General features: G+C 68.1%; 1 protein-coding gene across 1 annotated transcript; it reads right to left on the bottom strand.

Annotated features, from left to right (window-relative positions):
* Positions 1 to 309: 309 nt before the first annotated feature.
* Positions 310 to 20,066, bottom strand: IGSF9 (immunoglobulin superfamily member 9). Its single transcript, XM_068170989.1, has 20 exons — positions 19,814 to 20,066; positions 19,365 to 19,556; positions 15,578 to 15,730; positions 15,276 to 15,427; positions 14,944 to 15,061; positions 14,689 to 14,830; positions 14,378 to 14,523; positions 14,061 to 14,203; positions 13,831 to 13,971; positions 13,535 to 13,651; positions 12,866 to 13,016; positions 12,625 to 12,748; positions 12,359 to 12,534; positions 8,842 to 9,092; positions 7,320 to 7,404; positions 4,960 to 5,130; positions 4,704 to 4,749; positions 2,461 to 3,858; positions 2,028 to 2,173; positions 310 to 1,848 (listed from the first exon to the last, which is right to left on the bottom strand). Exons 1-20 carry the CDS (start codon positions 19,869 to 19,871, stop codon positions 1,640 to 1,642), a joined length of 4,119 nt encoding a protein of 1,372 aa, XP_068027090.1. The 5' UTR covers positions 19,872 to 20,066; the 3' UTR covers positions 310 to 1,639.
* Between the last annotated feature and the right edge of the window lie 1,521 nt (positions 20,067 to 21,587).

The raw sequence follows: 21,587 nt of genomic DNA, 5'->3' as shown, positions 1-21,587 counted from the left end.
GGCAGGTGGCAGCTGGCAGGGCGCTGTTTTGGGGGTGAGGGCCACCAAGGTCTGGCCGTGGTGGCAGGGGTGGGGGGACAGCTTGAGGGCTGCCCCAGGGAAACGCTGCCCCGGCAGCCGTGGTGTCCCCAGCGGCGCCAGGAGGGACCGAGGCTCTTGCACAAGTTCTGTCTCCATGGGAAAGTGCAACCAAAACAACAAACAAAACCTCGGCCCCGAGCCACCGGCCGCCTCCGGAGGAGGTGACACAGCCCTGGCGGCGGCGTCCCTGCCACCCCACCCACCCCCCCCAGCACCCAAAATCTGCCCTGGGCTCGGCACCCACCCTCCCGAGCCAGCCTGAGGTGCCGCCGTCTTCCAGAGCTCACTGATGAGGGCACTGGCCTGGGAGTGCCCTCCCTGCACCCCTGGGTGGCATGTGGCAGGTTGGGTGCTGTCACCCTTGTCCCTCTGGGCTGTGGCTGTCCCCTAGGGGTTTCCAGGGGGGGGTTTCCATGGCCATGGAAGCAAGGTTGGGGGACAAGGGGATGAGGGCACCGCTGCTGGGGGCGACCTGGGGAATGGGGGAGAGCCAGTAGGACCAAGGTGGACATGGGGAGGAGAAGGACAGAAGGTGACCTGAAGGTGCAGGACGGAGGGTAGGGGTGACAGGGAGGGGGTGGCAGTTGGCAGGACTCAGGGGGACAGGGCTGGGGACAGTACAGCGGTGAGAGGGTGCACAGGGCAGGGGGGGGTCAGGGGATGAAGCTGCAGACGGTGCGGGGCGGGGGGCCACAGGCAGGACCCTCAGGGGGCACAGGGCAGGGTGCGGGGGGCAGCGGGGGAGGTGGGGTGCGATGGGCAGGCCCGGGGGTGGCACCGGGGACAGGCGGAGTGACGCGGGGAGACGTGGCAGAGCCGTCGGGGGAACGGGGGGCTCCGGCCTCAGGCCGGGGGTGACGCGAGGTTACCCGGGGCACAGCCCAGCCGCGACCCCCGGCGCAGGGCGGGCCCGGTGACGTCACGCGGCGCGCCCCCGCCCCGTGACGCGCGCCCGCGCTGTGACCATAGAAGGGAACGAGCGGCGCTGGCCCCGCCCGCGGCCCGGGAACCAGGAGCGGGGCGGGGGGGGGGCCCACACACCGGGGAGGCGGGGGGAAGGCCACGACGGAACGGAAGGGGGGGACCGGCAGTGGAGGGGGGGGAGGAGATGCTTCTGGGGAACACGAAGAGCAGGCTGGGAGGGGTGACACCGGCATGAGGAGATGATGGGACACGGCGGGGGGGGGGTGATGGAACGGGGAGGGGAGGAAGGGATGGGGGGATGATGATGGAGAGGGATGAGGTGATGGGAGGGCGGGGGAGGATTGGAAGGAGGGGTGAGGGAATGGGACTGGGGAGATGGGAAGGGGATGGGATAGGGCTGGGGAGATGGGGGGGGAGATGGGGTGGGGGGGCTGTGCCCCACAGATGTGCAAGAAGCACCGGGATGGGGAGCTCTGGGGCCAAGGATGCTGGGGCCAGGGGGTGCCCCAGGGCATCGGGCACCTGTCCTCCTGCCACAGGTAAACCGGTGCTGCTCTCACGCCTCTTTATTCCACCCCACCACCCGCTGGTGCAAGAGGCCCCAGGCGGTTCCAGGGGGCGTCCCAGGGGGTCCCTAGAGCAGCGTGGCCAGCTCGAAGCGCTCACCACAGCCCCCGCGCTGGCCCAGCCGCTGCTGCCTCCGCTGCTGGGTCACCTCCCTGCGCCGCCGGGAAGCCACCAGCTCCCGGTGCAGCGCTGTGCCGCGCTCCGGGGGGCCGCCCGCTACCGCCGCCAACACCTCCGCCGACACCGAGCTCACCGGCGAGGAGCTGCCGCCGGGCTCTGCGAGGAGACAGGCAGGGTCCGGCCCCGCTGCAGCGGCTGCCCGCCTGGCCACCCCCAGGGACGTGGGTGCCCAAGGGCCCTGCCACCCCCTTTCTGCAAACCCCTGGCCCTGGGCAGGGTGGGGGGCAGCCCGGGGGGGCCGCGGCAGGCGGGGGGTGCGGGGGTGCCACACTCACTCTGCCGCTCGAGGTCGCGCAGGGCGATGGTGGAGATGGGCCGGGCCGGGGCCCCGCTGCGGTACAGCTGCAGCGCCTCCAGGATGTCCGACTCCAGCGCGAACTCCGCGTCCCACTCGTAGTTCTCGTCCACCGAGGTGTTCCTCCTGTGGGGGTGGGCGTCAGGACGGGCCCCACCGCCGGCCCGCGGGACAGAGGGACACTGCGGGCAGCGAGGGCGGGCGGGGATGCTGCGGGGATGGTCCCCGGGGGCAGGGGCGGTGGGGACCCCATCGAGGGCTGTCCCCCAGGGAGCCGTGGCCGGGATGCTGCAAGGGCTGGGAAGCAGTGGGGCAGCTCCGCGCTGGGCCAGCCCTGGCCAAGCCCTGTGGGACAGGCTGAGAGCTGCCCTGGCATGAGCCGGCTCGTCGGCGGCGTCCTGCCTGCGGCTCACCTCTTTCCGGTGCCGCCGAGGACTGGATCCATCCTCGCTCTGCCCTCCTCCGCTGCTGAGCCTCCGCTGTGCCAGCTGCCCCCGTCCCCGAGGGCTGTGCTCAGGCAGTTGCCCCCCAGGGAGGGGGCCAGGGATGGGGGCCGCAAGAAGGAGGCACTGCCCCGGCCGCTGCTCTGGCTGGTCAGACTGCCCCGCGGCAGCTTCTCCAGGGGGGCAGCATCCAGTGGCCTGCCTGGTGCCCAGCCAGGTTCTGCGGTGCCAGCTGAGGGCACAGCCTCAGTCCTGCTGCTGGTGGTAGGGAGGTGGTGAGCTGGCTGGGTTTGGGGTCGCAGGCCAGCTCTGGGACTGGGGGAGCCATGCCAGGCAGCTGTGCCAGGCAGCGAGGCCTTGGCAGGACCCACCGGCAGCCTGGGGGGCTTGAGGAAAGCGGTGGCGGGGGGGGAGGTGACGTTGGCACATGTGTCAATGCAGTCCGGGCACAGCGTCCGCCCTGCGGGCTGCGGGGAGCCCCCAGCCCCCAGCGGGCTGCGGGGGGGGCTGCGGGCAGGCTCCGGTTGGGCACCGGCGCGGCTGGGCTCCGCCGGCTCCTCCGAGGGCGGCCAGTCCCCGTCCACGCACATCTCCTTGAAGAAGGGCAGGCTCAGGTACTGCAGGATGCCGCTCGGCGCCGCGGGGCCGGCCGCCTGCCGGCTGCGCACGGGGCCGGGGGACGCCGGGGGGCTGCGGGGCGGCCGCGGGGAGCCCTCGAGGGGCAGCGAGTCCCAGAGGGCGCTGGCGGTGCTCGGGCAGGGCGCGGGGCTGGCGTGCGGCTCCTCCACGGCGCCGTAAGGCAGAGTGGCGGCCGAGGCCACGGGGCTGATGTTGATGATGCACAAAGCTGCGGCTTCGTCCACGGGGCTGCTGCTGCCGTAGCCGAAGTAACGGCCGTGGCGGTAGCTGGCGGACCGGGCTCCACGTCGGGCTTGCCCGGCGGGCCGGGGGCGCAGCGAGACCCCCTTGCGCCAGATGGGCTCCTCCTCTTCCTCCTCCTCCTCCTCCTCCTCCTCCTCCTCCTTAGGCAACTGGAGGTAGGGCTCGGGCTGTGGCCCGGGGGGGAACTGCTGGGGGCGCGGCTCCGGCTGGGAGTAGGGCAGCGCCCCGCAGCCGCTCTCCTGAGCCGGCTGCTCGCTCTCCACCACGAAGCGGCCGTCGGGGCCGCGGCAGATGCGCTCCAGGGGCACCTGCTCCCCGACGTGGCTCTCGTACACGGCGTAGCGCGACCCGGCCCCGGCGATGCTGAGGCCCAGGCTGGTGCCAGCCTTCTCGCCCCACAGCAGCGTCCGGCGCAGGCTGCGGCAGGGAGATGCCTGCAGCTTCAGCTTCATGGTGCTGTCTGGGCTACCAGAGCCACGAGAATCGCTGCAGGGAAAGGGGGGAAGATGCTGAGCACCCTGACCCGTGGAATGGGTTGGGGTGGAAGGGACCTCAAAGCTCATCCAGCTCCAACTCCCTGCCGTGGGCAGGGACACCTCCAGGCAGGAGGCAGCCACAGCCTCCCTGGGCAGCCTCTCCCCAGCTTCACTCTCAAGGATTTCTTCCTCATCTCCACTCTCAGTCTCCTCTCTCCCAGCTCAAAGCCATTGTCCCTCATCCTGGCACCCCAAAGCCTTTGTCCAAAGTCTCTCCCCAGCTCTCCTGCAGCCCCTTCAGGTACTGGAAGACTGCTCTGAGGTCTCCCTGGAGCCTTCTCCGCTCCAGGCTGAATAGCCCCAACCCCACAGGGGAGGTTCTGCAGCCTCTGTTCATCTTGGTGGCCTCCTCTGGACCCTCTCCAACAGTTCAACATCCTTCTTGTGTTGGGGACCCCAGGCCTGGGCACAGTGCTGCAGCTGGGGTCTCCCAAGAGCAGAGTGGAAGGGGAGAACCTCTTGGCCTGTCCTGCTGTGCTCATCTGGCTGCCCCCCATGCCAGGAGAGCCTGTGCCATGCATCTGGCAGCAGGCAGCAGGACCCTGCACTGCTGCTGCAGGCTCCACACCCCTGCTGCTGCTCCAGCTCTACCCCATGGCATGCCCTGACCCCCCCAGCACCCTCCTCCTAAAGCCACCTCTGCAGCTACCCCCCCAGCCTGTCCCTCTGCCCTCAGCCAGCGGCGAGTGAACGACGGGGAGCACAGGGAGGGAGTGGGATGGGGAGGGAGCGTGGCATGGCATGGCATGGCACAGCATGGCATGGCCCAGCATGGCATGGCATGGCATGACTTACTGTGGAGGTGGAAGCTTCTTGCTGGGGGAGAAGACGAGTGGTGGATCTGAAAGGTCATGAGAACACAGAGGGGATCACAGCCAGCAACTCGACAGCGACGAGCGGGAGACAGCGGCAACCACTCAGCCCTGCTGCCCACCCCGGGCTGCCTGCTCCGTCCCCAGCCCTGGGCACCGGCTCTCTGCCACCCTCCCTGCACTCTGAGCTCCCTGGGGGCCTCGGGACCCAGGGCCTGCCCCGGGCAGCCAGCTCCTACCTTGCCTTCTCTTCTGGCCGCGGGCGGCGCGCCGGCGACTCATGATGCAGGCGGCCATGGTGCTGAGGATCACAGCCACGCTGAGGAAGCAGATGCCACCGACCACCCCTGCCAGCACCGGCTGTGGCAGCAGCTCTGGCAGCTGGGTGCGGGATGGGTACACCTCCATGCCTGGGGCAGACAGGAGACAGAGGCTGGGGCAGCCAGCGGGGTGGGCACAGCCCCCCTGGCCTCGACAGCACCACGGGGGGAAGCAGCAGAGCCTTGGCTCTCGCCCCTCGGGGCGGATCTGTGCCCTCTACCGAGGGCAGGGCTGCTCCACACAGAGCTCTGCGTGGGCCCTGACACCAAAGGCAGACCAGAGGTCTGCAGGGGGAGAGGGCTGCACCCAGGCTGTGAGCTCTGGGCTCCTGCTCTGAACTCTGCAGCCCCTGGGCCCAGCAGCTTGGGGTGGGAGCAGGACAAGGGTGGTCTGGTGGGGAAGAAGCTGAAGCAGGCTGGCTGGGCACTACACACCCCTGGACCACCCTGGGCATCACACATCCCTGGGCATCACAGACCCCTGAACCACCCTGGGCATCACACACCCCTGGACCACCCTGGGCATCACACACCTCTGAACCACCCTGGGCACTTCACACACCCCTGGACCACCCTGGGCATCACACACCCCTGAACTACCCTGGGCACATCACACACCCCTGAACCATGCTGGGCATCACACACCCCTGAACCATGCTGGGCATCACACACCTCTGAACCACCCTGGGCACTTCACACACCCCTGGACCACCCTGGGCATCACACACCTCTGAAGCACCCTGGGCATCTCACACCCCTGGACCACCCTGGGCATCTCACACCTCTGAAGCACCCTGGGCATCACACACCCCTGAACCACCCTGGGCACTTCACACACCCCTGGACCACCCTGGGCATCACACACCCCTGAACCACCCTGGGCATCTCACACCCCTGGACCACCCTGGGCATCACACACCCCTGAACCACCCTGGGCACTTCACACACCCCTGAACCACCCTGGGCATCACACACCCCTGAACCATGGTGGGCATCACACACCCCTGGACCATGCTGGGCATCACACACCCCTGAACCATGGTGGGCATCACACACCCCTGGACCATGCTGGGCATCACACACCCCTGAACCATGGTGGGCATCACACACCCCTGGACCACCCTGGGCACTTCACACACCCCTGAACCATGCTGGGCATCACACACCTCTGAACCACCCTGGGCATCACAGACCCCTGACCCACCCTGGGCATCACACACCCCTGAACCATGCTGGGCACTTCACACACCCCTGGGCCACCCTGGGCATCACACACCACTGAATCACCCTGGGCATCACACACCCCTGAACCACCCTGGGCACTTCACACACCCCTGAACCACCCTGGGCATCACAGACCCCTGAACCATGCTGGGCATCACACACCCCTGGACCACCCTGGGCATCACACACCCCTGAACCATGCTGGGCATCACACACCCCTGGACCACCCTGGGCATCACACACCCCTGGACCACCCTGGGCACATCACACAACACTGAACCACCCTGGGCATCACACACCCCTGGGCCACCCTGGGCATCTCACACCCCTGAACCACCCTGGGCACTTCACACACCCCTGAACCATGCTGGGCATCACACACCCCTGAACCATGCTGGGCATCACACACCCCTGGACCACCCTGGGCATCACACACCCCTGAAGCATGCTGGGCATCACACACCCCTGGACCACCCTGGGCATCACACACCCCTGGACCACCCTGGGCACATCACACAACACTGAACCACCCTGGGCATCACACACCCCTGGGCCACCCTGGGCATCACACACCCCTGAACCACCCTGGGCACTACACACACCCCTGAACCATGCTGGGCATCACACACCCCTGGACCACCCTGGGCATCACAGACCCCTGAACCACCCTGGGCATCACACACCCCTGGACCACCCTGGGCATCACAGACCCCAGAACCACCCTGGGCATCACACACCCCTGGACCACCCTGGGCATCACACACCCCTGAACCATGCTGGGCATCACACACCCCTGAACCACCCTGGGCATCACACACCCCTGCACCACGCTGGGCATCACACACCCCTGAACCACCCTGGGCACTACACACACCCCTGAACCACCCTGGGCATCACACACCCCTGAACCACCCTGGGCATCACACACCCCTGGACCACCCTGGGCACTTCACACCCCCCTGGGCCACCCTGGGCACTTCACACCCCCCTGGGCCACCCTGGGCACTCAGAGCCGTGATGCCTGCCCCCAGGGCAGGAGGCAGCCCAGGCCTCACCTGCTGTGGAGACGTTCACCGTGTTGCTGGGGTCGCTGATGTAGCTGCCAGCGAAGGCCACCAGGCGGAACTCGTAGAAGGCGTCCTGGGGGGTGGGGGCAGAGGGGCAGGGGCCCTGTTGGCACAGCAGCCAGCCAGGCCCCAGCCCAGCCTGCTGCAGAGCATCACCACATGCCCCAGCTTGGGCAGCAGCCATGCAGGAGACTCAGAGGTTTATAGATTGGGTTGGGAGGGACCCTCAAGACCAACCAGCTCCAAGCCCCTGCCAGGGGCAGGGACTCCCTCCCCCCAGCCCAGGCTGCTCCAGGCCTCATCCAGCCTGGCCCTGAACACCTCCAGGCAGGGGGCAGCCACAGCCTCCCTGGGCAGCCTGTGCCAGGCTCTCCCCAGCCTCCCTCTCAAGGCTTTCTTCCTGCTCTCCACTCTCAATCTTCTCTCTCCCAGCTCAAACCCACTGCTCCTCCTCCTGGCACTGCCAGCCCCTGTCACAAGTCATGGACAGTGGCATTGAGTGCACCCTCAGCAGGTTTGCTGATGACACCAAGCTGTGTGGGGCAGCAGACAGGCTGGAGGGAAGGGAGGCCATCCAGAGGGACCTGGACAGGCTGGAGAGGTGGGCACAAGCCAACCTCATGAAGTTCAATAAGAGCAAGGGCAGGGTCCTGCATCTGGGTCGAGGCAATCCCAGACACAAATCCAGGCTGGGCAGTGACTGGATGGAAAGCAGCCCTGAGGAGAGGGCCTTGGGGGTGCTGGGGGAGGAGAAGCTCACCAGGAGCTCTCAGTCTGCACTTGCAGCCCAGAAAGCCAACCAGAGCCTGGGCTGCAGCAGCAGAAGTGTGGCCAGCAGGGCAAGGGAGGTGATTCTCCCCCTCTGCTCAGCTCTGGGGAGACCCCACCTGGAGCACTGCCTCCAGTTCTGGAGCCCCTAGGACAAGAGGGATCTGGAGGTGCTGGAAGGTGTCCAGAGCAGGGCCAGGAGGAGGAGCAGAGGGCTGGAGCTGCTCTGCTGTGAGGACAGACTGAAGGAGTTGGGGCTGTTCAGTCTGCAGAAGAGAAGGCTTCGAGGTGACCTCATTGTGGCCTTCCAGGCTCTGCAGGGGGCTCCAGGAAGGCTGGGGAGGGACTGCTCAGGATCTCAGGCAGTGATAGGACTGGGGGGGAATGGAATGAAGCTGGAGGTGGGGAGATTCAGGCTGGAGGGGAGGAGGAAGTTCTTCCCCATGAGAGTGGTGAAGCCCTGGAATGAGTTGTCCAGGGAGGTGGTCGAGGCCCCCCCAGCCCTGGAGGTGTTTAAGCCCAGGCTGGATGAGGCTCTGGGCAGCCTGATCTAGTGTGGGGTGTCCCTCCCCACGGCAGGGGGGTTGGGGCTGGCTGATCCTCGTGGTCCCTTCCACCCCTGCCTGATTCTATGACGCTATGTAGTCCCTCCCCAGCTCTCCTGCAGCCCCTTCAGGTCTGCCCCTTCCCCTTGCCACATCCCCCCCCACCCCGGAGCCACCACCCAGCGACCCCTTCCCACCTTGATGAGTCCTGGCACCAGGACCTGCGTCTTGGTGCTGGGGATGGAGCGGTCCAGCACCTCCCAGCCGCCCCTGTCCTGCCGCAGCTCCAGGGCGTAGCCGCTGAGCGCCACCGAGAGCTGGGCCGGGGGCTGCCAGCGCAGCAGCACCCCCCGCAGGGTCTCGTTGGCAGTCAGCGCCTGCGGGGGGGACAGGAAGACTCCCAGCGTGATGGCCGGCGGCTCGGCAGGCACTGTGGTCACCGGGAGGCCTGGGGGCAGAGGGGAGCACAGAGGAGGGTTGGCAGAGACCTCTCGGGGGGCAGAGGGGAGCTCAGAAGCAGAAGGGTTGGCAGAGACCTCTCTGGGGTCAGGAGGAAGGGTGGCAGAGACCTCTCTGGGGGCAGAGGGGAGCTCAGAAGCAGGAGGAAGGGTGGCAGAGACCTCTCTGAGGGCAGAGACCTCTCTGGGGGCAGAGACCTCTCTGGGGGCAGAGGGGAGCTCAGAAGCAGGAGGAAGGGTGGCAGAGACCTCTCTGGGGGCAGAGACCTCTCTGGGGGCAGAGGGGAGGACAGAAGCAGAAGCAGAAGGGTGGCAGAGACCTCTCTGAGCCAGAGGGGAGCACAGGAGCAGGAGGAAGGGTGGCAGAGACCTCTCTGGGGGCAGAGACCTCTCTGGGGGGCAGAGACCTCTCTGGGGGGCAGAGACCTCTCTGGGGGCAGAGGGGGGCACAGAAGCAGGAGGAAGGGTGGCAGAGACCTCTCTGGGGGCAGAGGGGAGCACAGAGGAGGGTTGGGAGAGACCTCTCTGGGGGCAGAGGGGAGCTCAGAAGCAGGAGGAAGGGTGGCAGAGACCTCTCTGGGAGGCAGAGGGGAGCTCAGAAGAGGGTTGGGAGAGACCTCTCTGGGGGCAGAGGGGAGCTCAGAAGCAGGAGGGTTGGGAGAGACCTCTCTGGGGCCAGAAGGGAGCTCAGAAGCAGAAGGGTGGCAGAGACCTCTCTGGGGGCAGAGGGGAGCACAGAAGCAGAAGGGTGGCAGAGACCTCTCTGGGGGCAGAGGGGAGCTCAGAAGCAGAAGGGTGGCAGAGACCTCTCTGGGGGCAGAGACCTCTCTGGGGGCAGAGACCTCTCTGGGGGCAGAGGGGAGAAGAGAAGCAGGAGGAAGGGTGGCAGAGACCTCTCTGGGGGCAGAGGGGAGCACAGAAGCAGAAGGGTGGCAGAGACCTCCCTGGGGGGAGAGGGAAGCTCAGAAGCAGAAGGGTGGCAGAGACCTCTCTGGGGGCAGAGACCTCTCTGGGGGCAGAGGGGAGGACAGAAGCAGAAGCAGAAGGGTGGCAGAGACCTCTCTGAGCCAGAGGGGAGCACAGGAGCAGGAGGAAGGGTGGCAGAGACCTCTCTGGGGGCAGAGACCTCTCTGGGGGGCAGAGACCTCTCTGGGGGGCAGAGACCTCTCTGGGGGCAGAGGGGAGCACAGAAAGAGGGTTGGGAGAGACCTCTCTGGGGGCAGAGGGGAGCACAGAAGCAGAAGGGTGGCAGAGACCTCTCTGGGGGGCAGAGGAGAGCACAGAAGCAGGAGGAAGGGTGGCAGAGACCTCTCTGGGGGCAGAGACCTCTCTGGGGGAGAGGGGAGCTCAGAAGCAGAAGGGTGGCAGAGACCTCTCTGGGGGCAGAGACCTCTCTGGGGGGCAGAGACCTCTCTGGGGGCAGAGGGGAGCACAGGAGCAGGAGGAAGGGTGGCAGAGACCTCTCTGGGGGCAGAGGGGGGCACAGAAGCAGAAGGTTGGCAGAGACCTCTCTGGGGGAGAGGGGAGCTCAGAAGCAGGAGGAAGGGTGGCAGAGACCTCTCTGGGGGTAGAGGGGAGCTCAGAAGCAGGAGGAAGGTTGGCAGAGACCTCTCTGGGGGTAGAGGGGAGCTCAGAAGCAGGAGGAAGGGTGGCAGAGACCTCTCTGGGGGTAGAGGGGAGCTCAGAAGCAGGAGGAAGGTTGGCAGAGATCTCTCTGGGGGTAGAGGGGAGCTCAGAAGCAGGAGGAAGGGTGGCAGAGACCTCCCTGGGGCCAGAGGGGAGCTCAGAAGCAGGAGGAAGGGAGGCAGAGACCTCTCTGGGGGCAGAGGGGAGCTCAGAAGCAGAAGGGTGGCAGAGACCTCTCTGGGGGCAGAGGGGAGCAAAGAAGCAGGAGGAAGGGTGGCAGAGACCTCTCTGGGGGGCAGAGGGGAGCTCAGAAGCAGAAGGGTGGCAGAGACCTCTCTGGGGGCAGAGGGGAGCAAAGAAGCAGGAGGAAGGGTGGCAGAGACCTCTCTGGGGTCAGGAGGAAGGGTGGCAGAGACCTCTCTGGGGGCAGAGGGGAGCTCAGAAGCAGAAGGGTGGCAGAGACCTCTCTGGGGGCAGAGACCTCTCTGGGGGCAGAGGGGAGCTCAGAAGCAGGTGGAAGGGTGGCAGAGACCTCTCTGGGGGCAGAGGGGAGCACAGAAGCAGGAGGAAGGGTGGCAGAGACCTCTCTGGGGGCAGAGGGGAGAAGAGAAGCAGGAGGAAGGGTGGCAGAGACCTCTCTGGGGGCAGAGGGGAGCTCAGAAGCAGGTGGAAGGGTGGCAGAGACCTCTCTGGGGTCAGGAGGAAGGGTGGCAGAGACCTCTCTGGGGGCAGAGGGGAGCTCAGAAGCAGGAGGAAGGGTGGCAGAGACCTCTCTGGGGGCAGAGGGAGCACAGAAGCAGGAGGAAGGGTGGCAGAGACCTCTCTGGGGGCAGAGGGGAGCTCAGAAGCAGGAGGAAGGGTGGCAGAGACCTCTCTGGGGGCAGAGACCTCTCTGGGGGCAGAGGGGAGCTCAGAAGGAGGAGGAAGGGTGGCAGAGACCTCTCTGGGGGCAGAGACCTCTCTGGGGGCAGAGACCTCTCTGGGGGCAGAGGGGAGCACAGAAGCAGGAGGAAGGGTGGCAGAGACCTCTCTGGGGGCAGAGGGAGCACAGAAGCAGGAGGAAGGGTGGCAGAGACCTCTCTGCGGGAGAGGGGAGCTCAGAAGGAGGAGGAAGGGTGGCAGAGACCTCTCTGGGGGCAGAGGGGAGCTCAGAAGCAGGAGAAAGGGTGGCAGAGACCTCTCTGGGGGCAGAGGGGAGCACAGAAGCAGAAGGGTGGCAGAGACCTCTCTGGGGGGTAGAGGGGAGCTCAGAAGCAGGAGGAAGGGTGGCAGAGACCTCTCTAAGAGCACTGAGGCAAACCTTCACCCCAGCTCCTCCACTAGGACCATGCCCCACTTGTGGAACCCCTGCCAGGGCTGGGGACTGCACCACCTCCTCCCTGGGCAGCCTGTTCCAGGGCCTGACCATTCCTGCAGCGAGGAAATCCTTTCTGATCTCCAACCTGACCCTCCCCTGCTGCACTCTGAGGCCATTTCCTCTCCTCCTGTGGTTAGCTGCTTGGGAGTAGAGGCCAACAGCAGCCTCACTCCAAGCCCCTCCTCAGGATGCTGGGCAGGGAATCGAAGCCTGCTGTGCTCCTGAGGGTCCTGGGGGGGCTGCTCTGGGGGGGGTGCCCAGGCCCCTGCTCACCCCTGGGCACGGAGGTGACGATCTGGCTGAAGGGGCCGCTGCCCAGCTTGTTCTGGGCCAGGACACTGAACTGGTAGCTGAGGTCTGGCTGCAGGTTCTCCACCACGAGGTGCTGAGCCCCCGCCGGCACCGAGAGCGACACCCAGTCGTGGTGAGCCCGGGGGGGCTGCTTCACCCTGGGCAGCAGAGGTGGGACCCATCAGCCCAGAGCTGAGGGCCCAAGCTGGGGGGGTAGGGGAGGGGAGGGGGGGGTGTGTGGGACTCACAGGGGGGTGTACCAGACGCTGAACCTCTGGAAGTAGCCCCCATCAAAGCCTGGCTCCCAGGAGATGTTGGCCGCCAGCAGGAGCGGCAGCACGGAGACGTTGGTGACAGCGTGGGGGCTGGTCCCTGGGTGGGGGAAGCAGAGGGGAAGAGAGCTGTGGAGGGGCACTTCCCTACCCCCCCCAAGGGAGATTGGGGGTGCCCACCCGTGGGCCTCCTGCCTGCCTGGCCCCAGCCACTCACCCAGCACGTGGACCAAGGTGGTGGCACTGACGGTGGCCACCTGGCTGGCGGCCCTGCACTCCCACAGCCCGTGCTGCTCCTTGGTGAGGGGGCGCAGGACCAGGCTGCTGTTGCCATCCACCTGGGCACTGCTCTTCCCCAGGCTGCCCACCTGCACGGCAAGCCATGGGCAGGCTGAGGGTGGGCAACCACGATCCCCCAGCGCCAGGGCTGGGGCAACGCACAGGACCCTCCCCCCCCCCCCGCCCCATCCTCCCACCCCCCAGGGCTGCTGTAGGCAGCCAGGGGAAGGATTTTGCCCTGGGTTAGGTTCAGAATGGGCTGGGGGGGGGAAGGGAGCTCAAAGCTCAGCCAGCTCCAAGCCCCTGCCATGGGCAGGGACACCTCCCACCGGCCCAGGCCTCATCCAGCCTGGCCTTGAACAGCTCCAGGGAGGGGGCAGCCACAGCCTCCCTGGGCAGCCACAGCCTCCCTGGGCAGCCCCTGCCAGGGTCCTCTCTTAGAGGGCAACCAAAGCAAAGTGTTCTGAGCCCCTTCTGCAGGAACCTGGTGGCCCTGTAGCATCTGTGTGGGGAATATGTGGACGTGGGAAGCGTCCCAAGGGGAGACCCCAGAGGCCTCCCCCTCAAAGGGGGCTCACAGCTGGCTCCTCGGAACCACGGCTCCTACCTTCAGCCAGGTGATGGTGGGTGGGGGGTCCCCGTGGGCTGCGCAGGGGATCACCAGCTCCCTGCCCACCTCCTGGAAATATTCCTCCTTGGGGGGCAGGGTGAAGGCAGGAGGGTCCTGGAGGGGGGACAGGCAGGCAGGCAGGCAGGGGGGTGAGGCTCGGTGGCAGGAGGGACAGGGGCACAGCCCCGCAGCAGGGCAGCCTGAGAGCCACACCCCACGCTCAGGGCGCTGGGCAGGGCAGGGTGGAAGCAGGCTGGGCTCGGGCAGGGTGCCAGGCCCAGCCCTGGCCTCACCTTCAGCAGGACCCTGGTGGGCTGGGACTCGCCGGCGGTGCCGTAGCTGTTGTAGGGGGTGCAGGTGTAGACCCCCAGCGCGTCGTCGTTGCCCGTGGCGATGACGAGGGAGCCGTCAGCTCTCATGGACCAGCCAGGGAGCTGGCAGAGGGGGAGGCGGGGGGCAGGGGGTCAGGGTGAGAGGCTCAGCGGGGTGGGGAGGGCAGGGCGCCGGGCACCGGCAGCAGTACCTTGCCCAGCTCCAGCGGGCGCCCGTCCCTGGTCCAGCGGACGGAGAGCAGAGGAGGGTCGGCCCTGGTGGGGCAGCGGATCACACCCTGCATGCCCTTGGGCAGGGGAGTCTCGGGGAGCATGGTGGTCACCTGGGCAGGATCTGCGAGGGCAGACAGGCTGCTGGGGTCGCCGTGGGGGCATTGCTGTTCCACACCGCAGCCTGTGGGGACCCCCCTCCCCCCCCCCCCCCAGCTGGCTCACCGGGGGTCTGTTTGCTGCTTATTGACAGCGGGGGCTGGGGCCCGGGCCCGGGGGGGGGCTGCGGGGCTCTTACAGAGCACGGTGAGGAAGGCTGAGGCTGAAGGAGGCTGCCAGAGCCCGTTGCTGGGGGTGCAGGTGTATCTGCCAGCGTCCTCCGGGGCGGCCCGCTGCAGCAGGAGGCTCCCATCCACCAGCACCCGGACCCGAGCCTGGAGGTGGCTGCGGGGCAAAGAGGAGGCGTGGCTGGGACCGACCCCCACCTGCCATGCACCCAGCCAGCTGCTCCTGCTCAGATCCAGGGGGGCCACAGCAGCCCCTGCCAGCCCCAGCCCCGCTGGCATGAGCCCGTGGGCGCCTCGGTGCCGTCCCTGTCCCCCCCTGTACCTGAGGTGGAAGACGTTTGTGCTGCCCTGGAACCAGGTGTAGGTGAGGTTGCCTGGGTATGCCTCAGCCTGGCACGCCAGGAAGGCATCTTGGGAGATGTTGACGGTGACGTTCTGGGGTGGCACCACGATGATGGGCGGCCCTGCAGCCAGGAGGGGAGGGGAAGGGAGGGTGAGGGCTGGGGGGGGCAGGGAATGGTCCCATCTGAAGTCCCCAAACCGAGCCCTGCTGCATGGTCCGTGGCACTGCTCTCACCCTGCACGAGCACACGGGTGGTGTGGGCCACGGTGCCCTCCTGGCTGGAAGCATGGCAGCTGTAGGTGCCGGCGCTGGCACGGTCCACCGCGGCGATGCTCAGCGTCCCGTTGCTCACCTGCAACAGCAGCGGGCGTGTGGCACAGCCAGCCCGGGGCAGGGCACCCCGCGGGCACACGGTGCTGTGGGCAGCGCTGGTGGCAGGAGGCGGATGCCACCACGGTGCCCGCTGGGCAGAGCTGCGGCGCCCGGCGAGCCTGGCAGCCCTGGGAGGCCCCGGTGGTGGTGGTGGTGTGTGGGGTGGGAGGGTGAGCAGGGACCTGCGCCCTCACCTGCACCGTGCCCCCGCTCTGCACTGCCACCTCGCTCCTCTGCCAGGTGACAACGGGCGGGGGGTTGCCGGCAGCTGTGCAGGTAAGGCTCAGGGCGTCCTGGTCCCGCACCTCCACGAGGGCGGGGGGGGTCTCCAGGAAGGTTGGGGGTGCTGTAAAGGCAAGTCCAAACCCTCACCCCCTGGCCCGGCTTAACCCATCCGGGAAGGATCGGTCCCAAGCCCGGAGAGCTGGTGGCCCGCGCCGGGCAGAGCCGCGGGGTCGGTGGGGGGTCCGGGGTCGGTGGGGGGGTCCGGGGGTACCGTTGACGGTGAGGTGGATCCAGGAACCGTTCCGGAAGTCGGCGTCGGTGCTGTGGCGGTCGAGGAAGAGCACTCTGCACTCGTACCAGCCCTGGTCGGCGGCGCGCAGGGCGGAGATGCGCAGCGAGGCTCCGCGCTCGATCCGCACCCGGCCTGCGGAGGGGCAGCAGCAGCCGTGGCAGCCGCGCCCCGGGGCCGACAGCCTCCGGGGGCCACCAGCCCGCCGGGGCTACCTTCCTGCCCCGGCCACCCACCTCCCGAGACAGCCTGGGCCACCCGCGTCCCGGGGCCACCCGCGTCCCGGGGCCACCCGCATCCCCGCAGCGCCTGCCCACGCACCACCGGCCCCGCTGCAGGCTCGGTGGCTTCCCCGGGGCGCGGGGCCGACTGCCCCACTTGGCAGCGGTGTGGCCGTGCCGTGCTCGGGTGGCTTTGGCCTCGGCCGGCGCCGCAGGGGGCTGGGAACGGCTGCGGGACAGGCGCGGAGGCGGCCGCAGCCCGGGGCAGGTCGGGCACCGGCACTTGGCTCTGCTCCTGCCGCGGAGGGTGCCCTGGCCGGGGACCCCCGGGGTCCCTGTGCTTCTCTCGTTGCAGCCGGGCAGCAGAACCGGTCCCACCGCCCCCTCCTCCAGCTGCAAAGTCCCTCCCCGCACCCTCCCCCCTGCCTTCCAGGGACCCTTCCCCCGCAGCCTCGGCCGCCCTTTTGCCCGGGAGCCCCCCCCGGCAGCCTCACCCTTAGGAGCCCTGCTAAGCCCTGGGCACCCCCGCACCGTCCCTCTCCCTGCAGAACAGGGCACAGGGAGGTCAGGCTGAACCCCTCGCCCACCCCTCAGGGACGAGTGGCGCTGACCCCTGGAGGGGCACGGCCCTGGGCGGGGGGGTGGGGGGGGGGCTCTCCGGGCCACAGAGCCCTGGTCCCGAGCGGGCAGCAGCCCTGCGCCCCACGGCCTCTTTGATGAGGAGGAGGATAAGGACGCAAAGCGGCAGCGAGCGGCTCCTTAATCCCCCGGGCTATTATCAGAGCCATAATCGGCTCAGGCCTGCAGCAGGCAATTGGCTCAGCCCCGCCTGGGGTGCACAGCAGAGCGGCACCCACTGCCCTGGCACCCCAGGAGCTCTGTGCCCCCCGTCCCGCTGCGGGCATCCACGGCCCCGAGAGCCGCTCCGGGCTGGGCTCAGCCGGGCAGCGCCGCGGGGTGGCACCGCCTGGAGCTGCTGCTGCTGCTATCAGCGCTGCCCACGATGCTCTCGTCAACACCCCAGAGCTCCCCCGGGACCAGCAGCTTCCAGAGGCGTTCCCAACAAAGCAAACCTGTCCTGAGCCCCACTCTCAGCTCTCCCCAGGAGCTCGGTGCCATGGGCAGTCCCCACGCCCTGCCCAAGCCACCAGAGCCCAGGCTGGGCACCGTGCAGGTGCTACCAGCAGAGGAAGGCTGCATCCTGCTGGAAGAGCCTGTGGAGGAGGAGGAGGAGGAGGATGGGTAGTGAGACATCGGCAGACTGGTTGGGGCATGGATGCTGGGTGGGTGGTGGGGCAGGATCCTGTGCCAAGTTCTGGGGCCGTGCCAAAGCCAGCACACAAACCTCTGGCCACCTCTTCCCAACAGCATCCAGAGCTGCTTCCAGCCACGGCAGTCCCCAATCCTTCCTGCTTCTCCCCATGGCCAGTGCCTGCCCAGACCCAGGGCGGCTGGAGGTGTGAGGACAGGGGGATGGTTGTGCCACTCAGACACGAAGCAGTGCCCCAGGCACACCTCGAAAGTGTGGGAGGGGGAGCAACGGCAGGAGACCCGCAGGACAAAGGTCCTCCCACCCCTCACCAGCTCCCACACGGAGCCCTGGGAAGCCTCATCCCTGCCCGCAGCTGCCAGCCCGCAGCCGGCGGCGGCAGCAGGCTCCCGAACAAAGGTCCCTTTGGAAAGGATCAGCATGCCCTGGGGACACCCCCCCCCCCCCCCCCCCAGCCTCCCCCTAATCCCCTGTGCAGGCCCCAGCCCCCTCCTCCTCTTCCACCGCCCTGCCGATAACAAAACGGCTGCTGCCCTCCAGACCAGCATCCCCCAGCGCCTGGCAACCGCCATTCAGAGGGACACAAAGGGGGCCGGGGCCGCAGCCCCAGCGCCGCGCCAGGGCCGGGGTGCCCAGGCAGGCAGCTGGGACAGGGACCACCAGCCCTGCTGCAGGGCACACAGGGGCCCTTGACACTGGAGGATGGTGGCACCGGGGGGTGGAGAGTTGACCTTGATCCCCCAGGCAACCCAAGGGTTCTCTGGAGGTGGCTGCAGCCCACCCTGCCCCCCCCCCCCCCCAGGACACCCCAAATTGGTGACACCCCCTGGGTGACACCTGAGCTGCTCTGCCCAGGAAGGGCTGGATGGGGGGGGAGGTGGGGGGGCTGTCCTCACCCTTGCCCTGCACCCACAGCCCCTTCCCTTCTCTCTCTCCCCCTTCTCAGCCTCCCAGAGGATTGAGAACAAGCCACCCCTGCTGCCATGGTGACAGCCATCAGCCCCCCCCGGCCCACCCACCTCGCCCTCATTACAGCCACCAGCCCCCTTCCCCCATCACATCCTCCCCCAGCTCCCAGCACTGATCCCAACCTGCTCCACAGCCCCCCGGGACAGGGGGAGGGCTGTGGGCAGGGCGGGCAGGAGCTGCCAGGCCCTTTCTGGGTAACCGGAGGAGCTCCTGCGGCCGAGGGGCCCCAGCGCTGGGCTCAGGTAACAGGAGCCCAGCCCAGCAGCTCTGCAGGGTTTATTGTCACTGCCTGTGGAGTGAAGGTGTCTCCAGCACCCCCCCCAGGTGTGCCCCAGGATCAGTCTCCTCCTGCACAGCCTGGGAGAAGGCAGCAGCTGTGCCCATGACCAAGCCAGGCTCAGCCCTCAGCCTGCAGGGCGTTTTTGGGGCGTTTTCAGGTGAGGGCTGGTTTTGGCAGCAGGGCAGGTTCCTGATCTTGGCACCATCCAGAGCTCCAGCCAGGCTCAGCCCAAAACGCTGCCAGCCTGCAGCCCTTCCCCTCCTGCCCGGCTGCCCTCTCCTCGAGGGATGCTCTGCTGCCTTCAGCTCCCTGCTCGCAGGGATGCCCCTGGCAGGGATCCCTCAAGGGCTGCCACTGCCTCCCTTTAAATACGCAGTAAAGAGGCCCAGATCCCCCTCCCACGCAGCAGCGCTGCCCCAGCACAGCTTTGCTCCAAATCCCAGCCCAGCACTGGCAAGCAGCAGCTTCATCCAAACCCCCTCCCCAGGCTCAGCCTTCCGGCCACCAGCACGGGCCAGGACAGCGGCCTGGCAGCACCTGGGCACCCATAGCCTGTGGCACAGGGCACCCACAGCCCTGGCTCTGCGCATCAGGCAGGATGGGGGAGCCAGGGCAGCGCAGCGGGCAGCACCGCGGTGCCACAGCCCGGCGGGCACTTGGCTGCCTTGTTCCGGAGGGAGTGGTGCTGGGGGAGGCCACGGTGCCAGGGGAGCTTCTCCCATTGCCATCCCGGAAGAGATCCCGAGCTGGGTGTCCCCTGTGCCACTCCTGGAGCTGCCGTAGGAAGAGGGGAAGTGCCCTGCCCTGGGGACCTCACCCTGTCCCCTTGAGCTGCCCGGGGCTGGGGGAGAGCCCCTCACGTCCCACCGCCCCGGGAGCATGATTAATGCGGTCTGACAGGAGCAGCCCTCGGCTGGGGCCCAGCTAAGGAGAGGAGAGCTGGGGGGCAGCGGGGGCAGCCCGGCCAGCCGCATCCTGTCCCGCTCGGGCCCCCCAGAACCCTGTGCCCGCCCCAGCTCCGGGGCTTACCGGCGTACTCCGGGTCCACCCGCGGCGAGTAGAGCCCGAACTTGATGAAGATGGGGAGAACGAAGCCGAAGCGAACCCACTCGATCACGTAGAGCGGGGGACGAGCCTCGTGGGCATCCAGGAGGTCGCAGCCCAGCACCGTACTCTCCCCGACTCGCCCCACCACGGCCCGGGACTCGCTCTGCCCGCTGCCTGCCGGGACCGAGGCGGGAGAAAGCTGAGTCCCGCCACCGCGACGGGACCCTGCTCCAGCGCCCTCCCCAACCGGCTGCACCGGCTGCCCCCCAGCCCCGGGAACGGCACCACGTGCGCGCTGTCCCCGCCGCCGCCACCAGCCTGCCAAGAGCCCGGCACCGGCCCGACCGGCACCGGCCCGACCGGCCCCGCCAGCAGCGCGCCCGCCCCCGCCCCCGGTTCCCGCCCCGGTCGAACCAGCGGCGGCCCCTTACCCTCAGCGCCGGCGCCGGCGAGCAGGCTGAGGACGGCGGCGCGCAGCCACCACCGCATAGCCCACGGCGGGGGAACCGAGTGGCGGCGGCGGGTCGCCGGGGGCCAGCAGTTGGGTCACCGGGGGCCTGCGCGGTGCCGGTGGCTCAGGGGCCGAGGACCGGCGGGCTCGGCCGGGCTGCCCACGGCGCAGCGGCCCCGGGCGGGGGTCGCTGGCAGCTCCGCGTCCCGCCGCTCCTCATCGCCTCCCGCTCGGCTCCGGCCGCCGCCGCCGGGCGGCCACAAACAAACCCGAGGCCCCGCCCACTCCCGTTGCCACGGCGACAGCCAATGGAGAGCGCCGCTCCGGGCAGCCAATGGCGGCGCGGGGCACGGCCCGCGGGGGCTGCCGGCAGCTGTAGTTCGGGCGGGGCCGGAGGCGGGGCCGGGGGCGGGGCGAGGGGCGGGGCCAGGCAGCCCTGGGACACGGCCGCGGCTCCGGCCGGGCGCAGCCTGCACGCCCGGGAGCGCTGGCAGCGCACGGCCAGGCCCTGCCGTGCTGAGCTGTGCCAGCTCTGCCCTGCTGCTCAGAGCCCTTGCCTGCCAGGGCAGTGCATGGCACACCACAGCGACCCAGGCCAGCCGTGCCCAGCCCTCCCCTGCCACACCACACCGTGCCAGGGCGTCGCAGAACTGTCTTGGTGGCAAAGGCTCCTCCAAAATCCTCCATCCCAGCACCAGCAGGTGCCACGGCCACAGCCTTCTGGAGCACCCCCAGGGCTGGGGACTCCACCACCTCCCTGGGCAGCCTGTGCCAGGCCCTGAGCACTCCTGCAGGGCACAAACTGTTCCTCGTGGCCAATCTGAACCTCTCCCCTGGCACAATCCATCGATGGCCTGGGTGAGGGCACGGAGGGCACCGTCAGGAGGTTTGCTGACACCGAGCTGGGCAGAGCAGCTGGCACAGGAGGGTTGTGAGGCTGAGAGCTGGGCAGGGAGAGCCTGAATGGAGCTCAGCAAGGGCAGGGGGAGAGTCTTGCACCTGGGCAAGAACAACCCCAGGGAGCAGGACAGGATGGGGGGGACCCAGCTGCTGGAGAGCAGGGAAGGGGAATGGGACCTGGGGGGGCCTGGGGGGTCCTGGGGGGTCCTGGGGGGTGGGAGGTTGACCATGAGCCAGCAATGTGCTCTGGTGGCCAAGGAGGCCAAGGGCAGCCTGGGGTGGATTAGGAGGGCTGTGGGCATTGGGTGCAGAGAGGTTCTCCTCCCCCTCTACCCTGCCCTGCCAAGCCAAGCTGAGCCAGGCCATGCCAATCTCTCCCTGCCATAGCACACACCAAGCCAGGCCATGCCAACCTCTCCCCTGCCACACCACACCATGCCATGTCAAGCCAATTCAATCCAATCCAAGCCAAGCCATGCCATGCCAACCTCTCTCCTGCCACACCACACCATGCCATGCCAATCAAAGCCAAGCCAAGCCATACCATGCCAACCTCTCTCCTTCCACACCATGCCATGCCAAGCCATGCCAAGCCAACCTCTCTCTTGCCACACCACACCATGCCATGTCGATCCAATCCAAGCCAAGCTGAGCCAAGCCATGCCAATCTCTCCCTGCCATAGCACACACCAAGCCAGGCCATGCCAACCTCTCCCCTGCCACACCACACCATGCCATGTCAAGCCAACCCAATCCAAGCCAAGCCAAGCCATACCATGCCAACCTCTCTCCTGCCACACCACACCATGCCAAGCCATGCCAAGCCATGCCATGCCAACCTCTCTCCTGCCACA

The sequence above is a fragment of the Melanerpes formicivorus genome, unplaced genomic scaffold (assembly GCF_026170545.1).
Source record: "Melanerpes formicivorus ecotype bairdi unplaced genomic scaffold, bMelFor1.0.p_v2 SCAF_1079, whole genome shotgun sequence".
NCBI lineage: Eukaryota > Metazoa > Chordata > Aves > Piciformes > Picidae > Melanerpes > Melanerpes formicivorus.
Note: the sequence above shows the minus strand (reverse complement) of the source record. Positions and strands in the feature narration are given on the sequence as shown.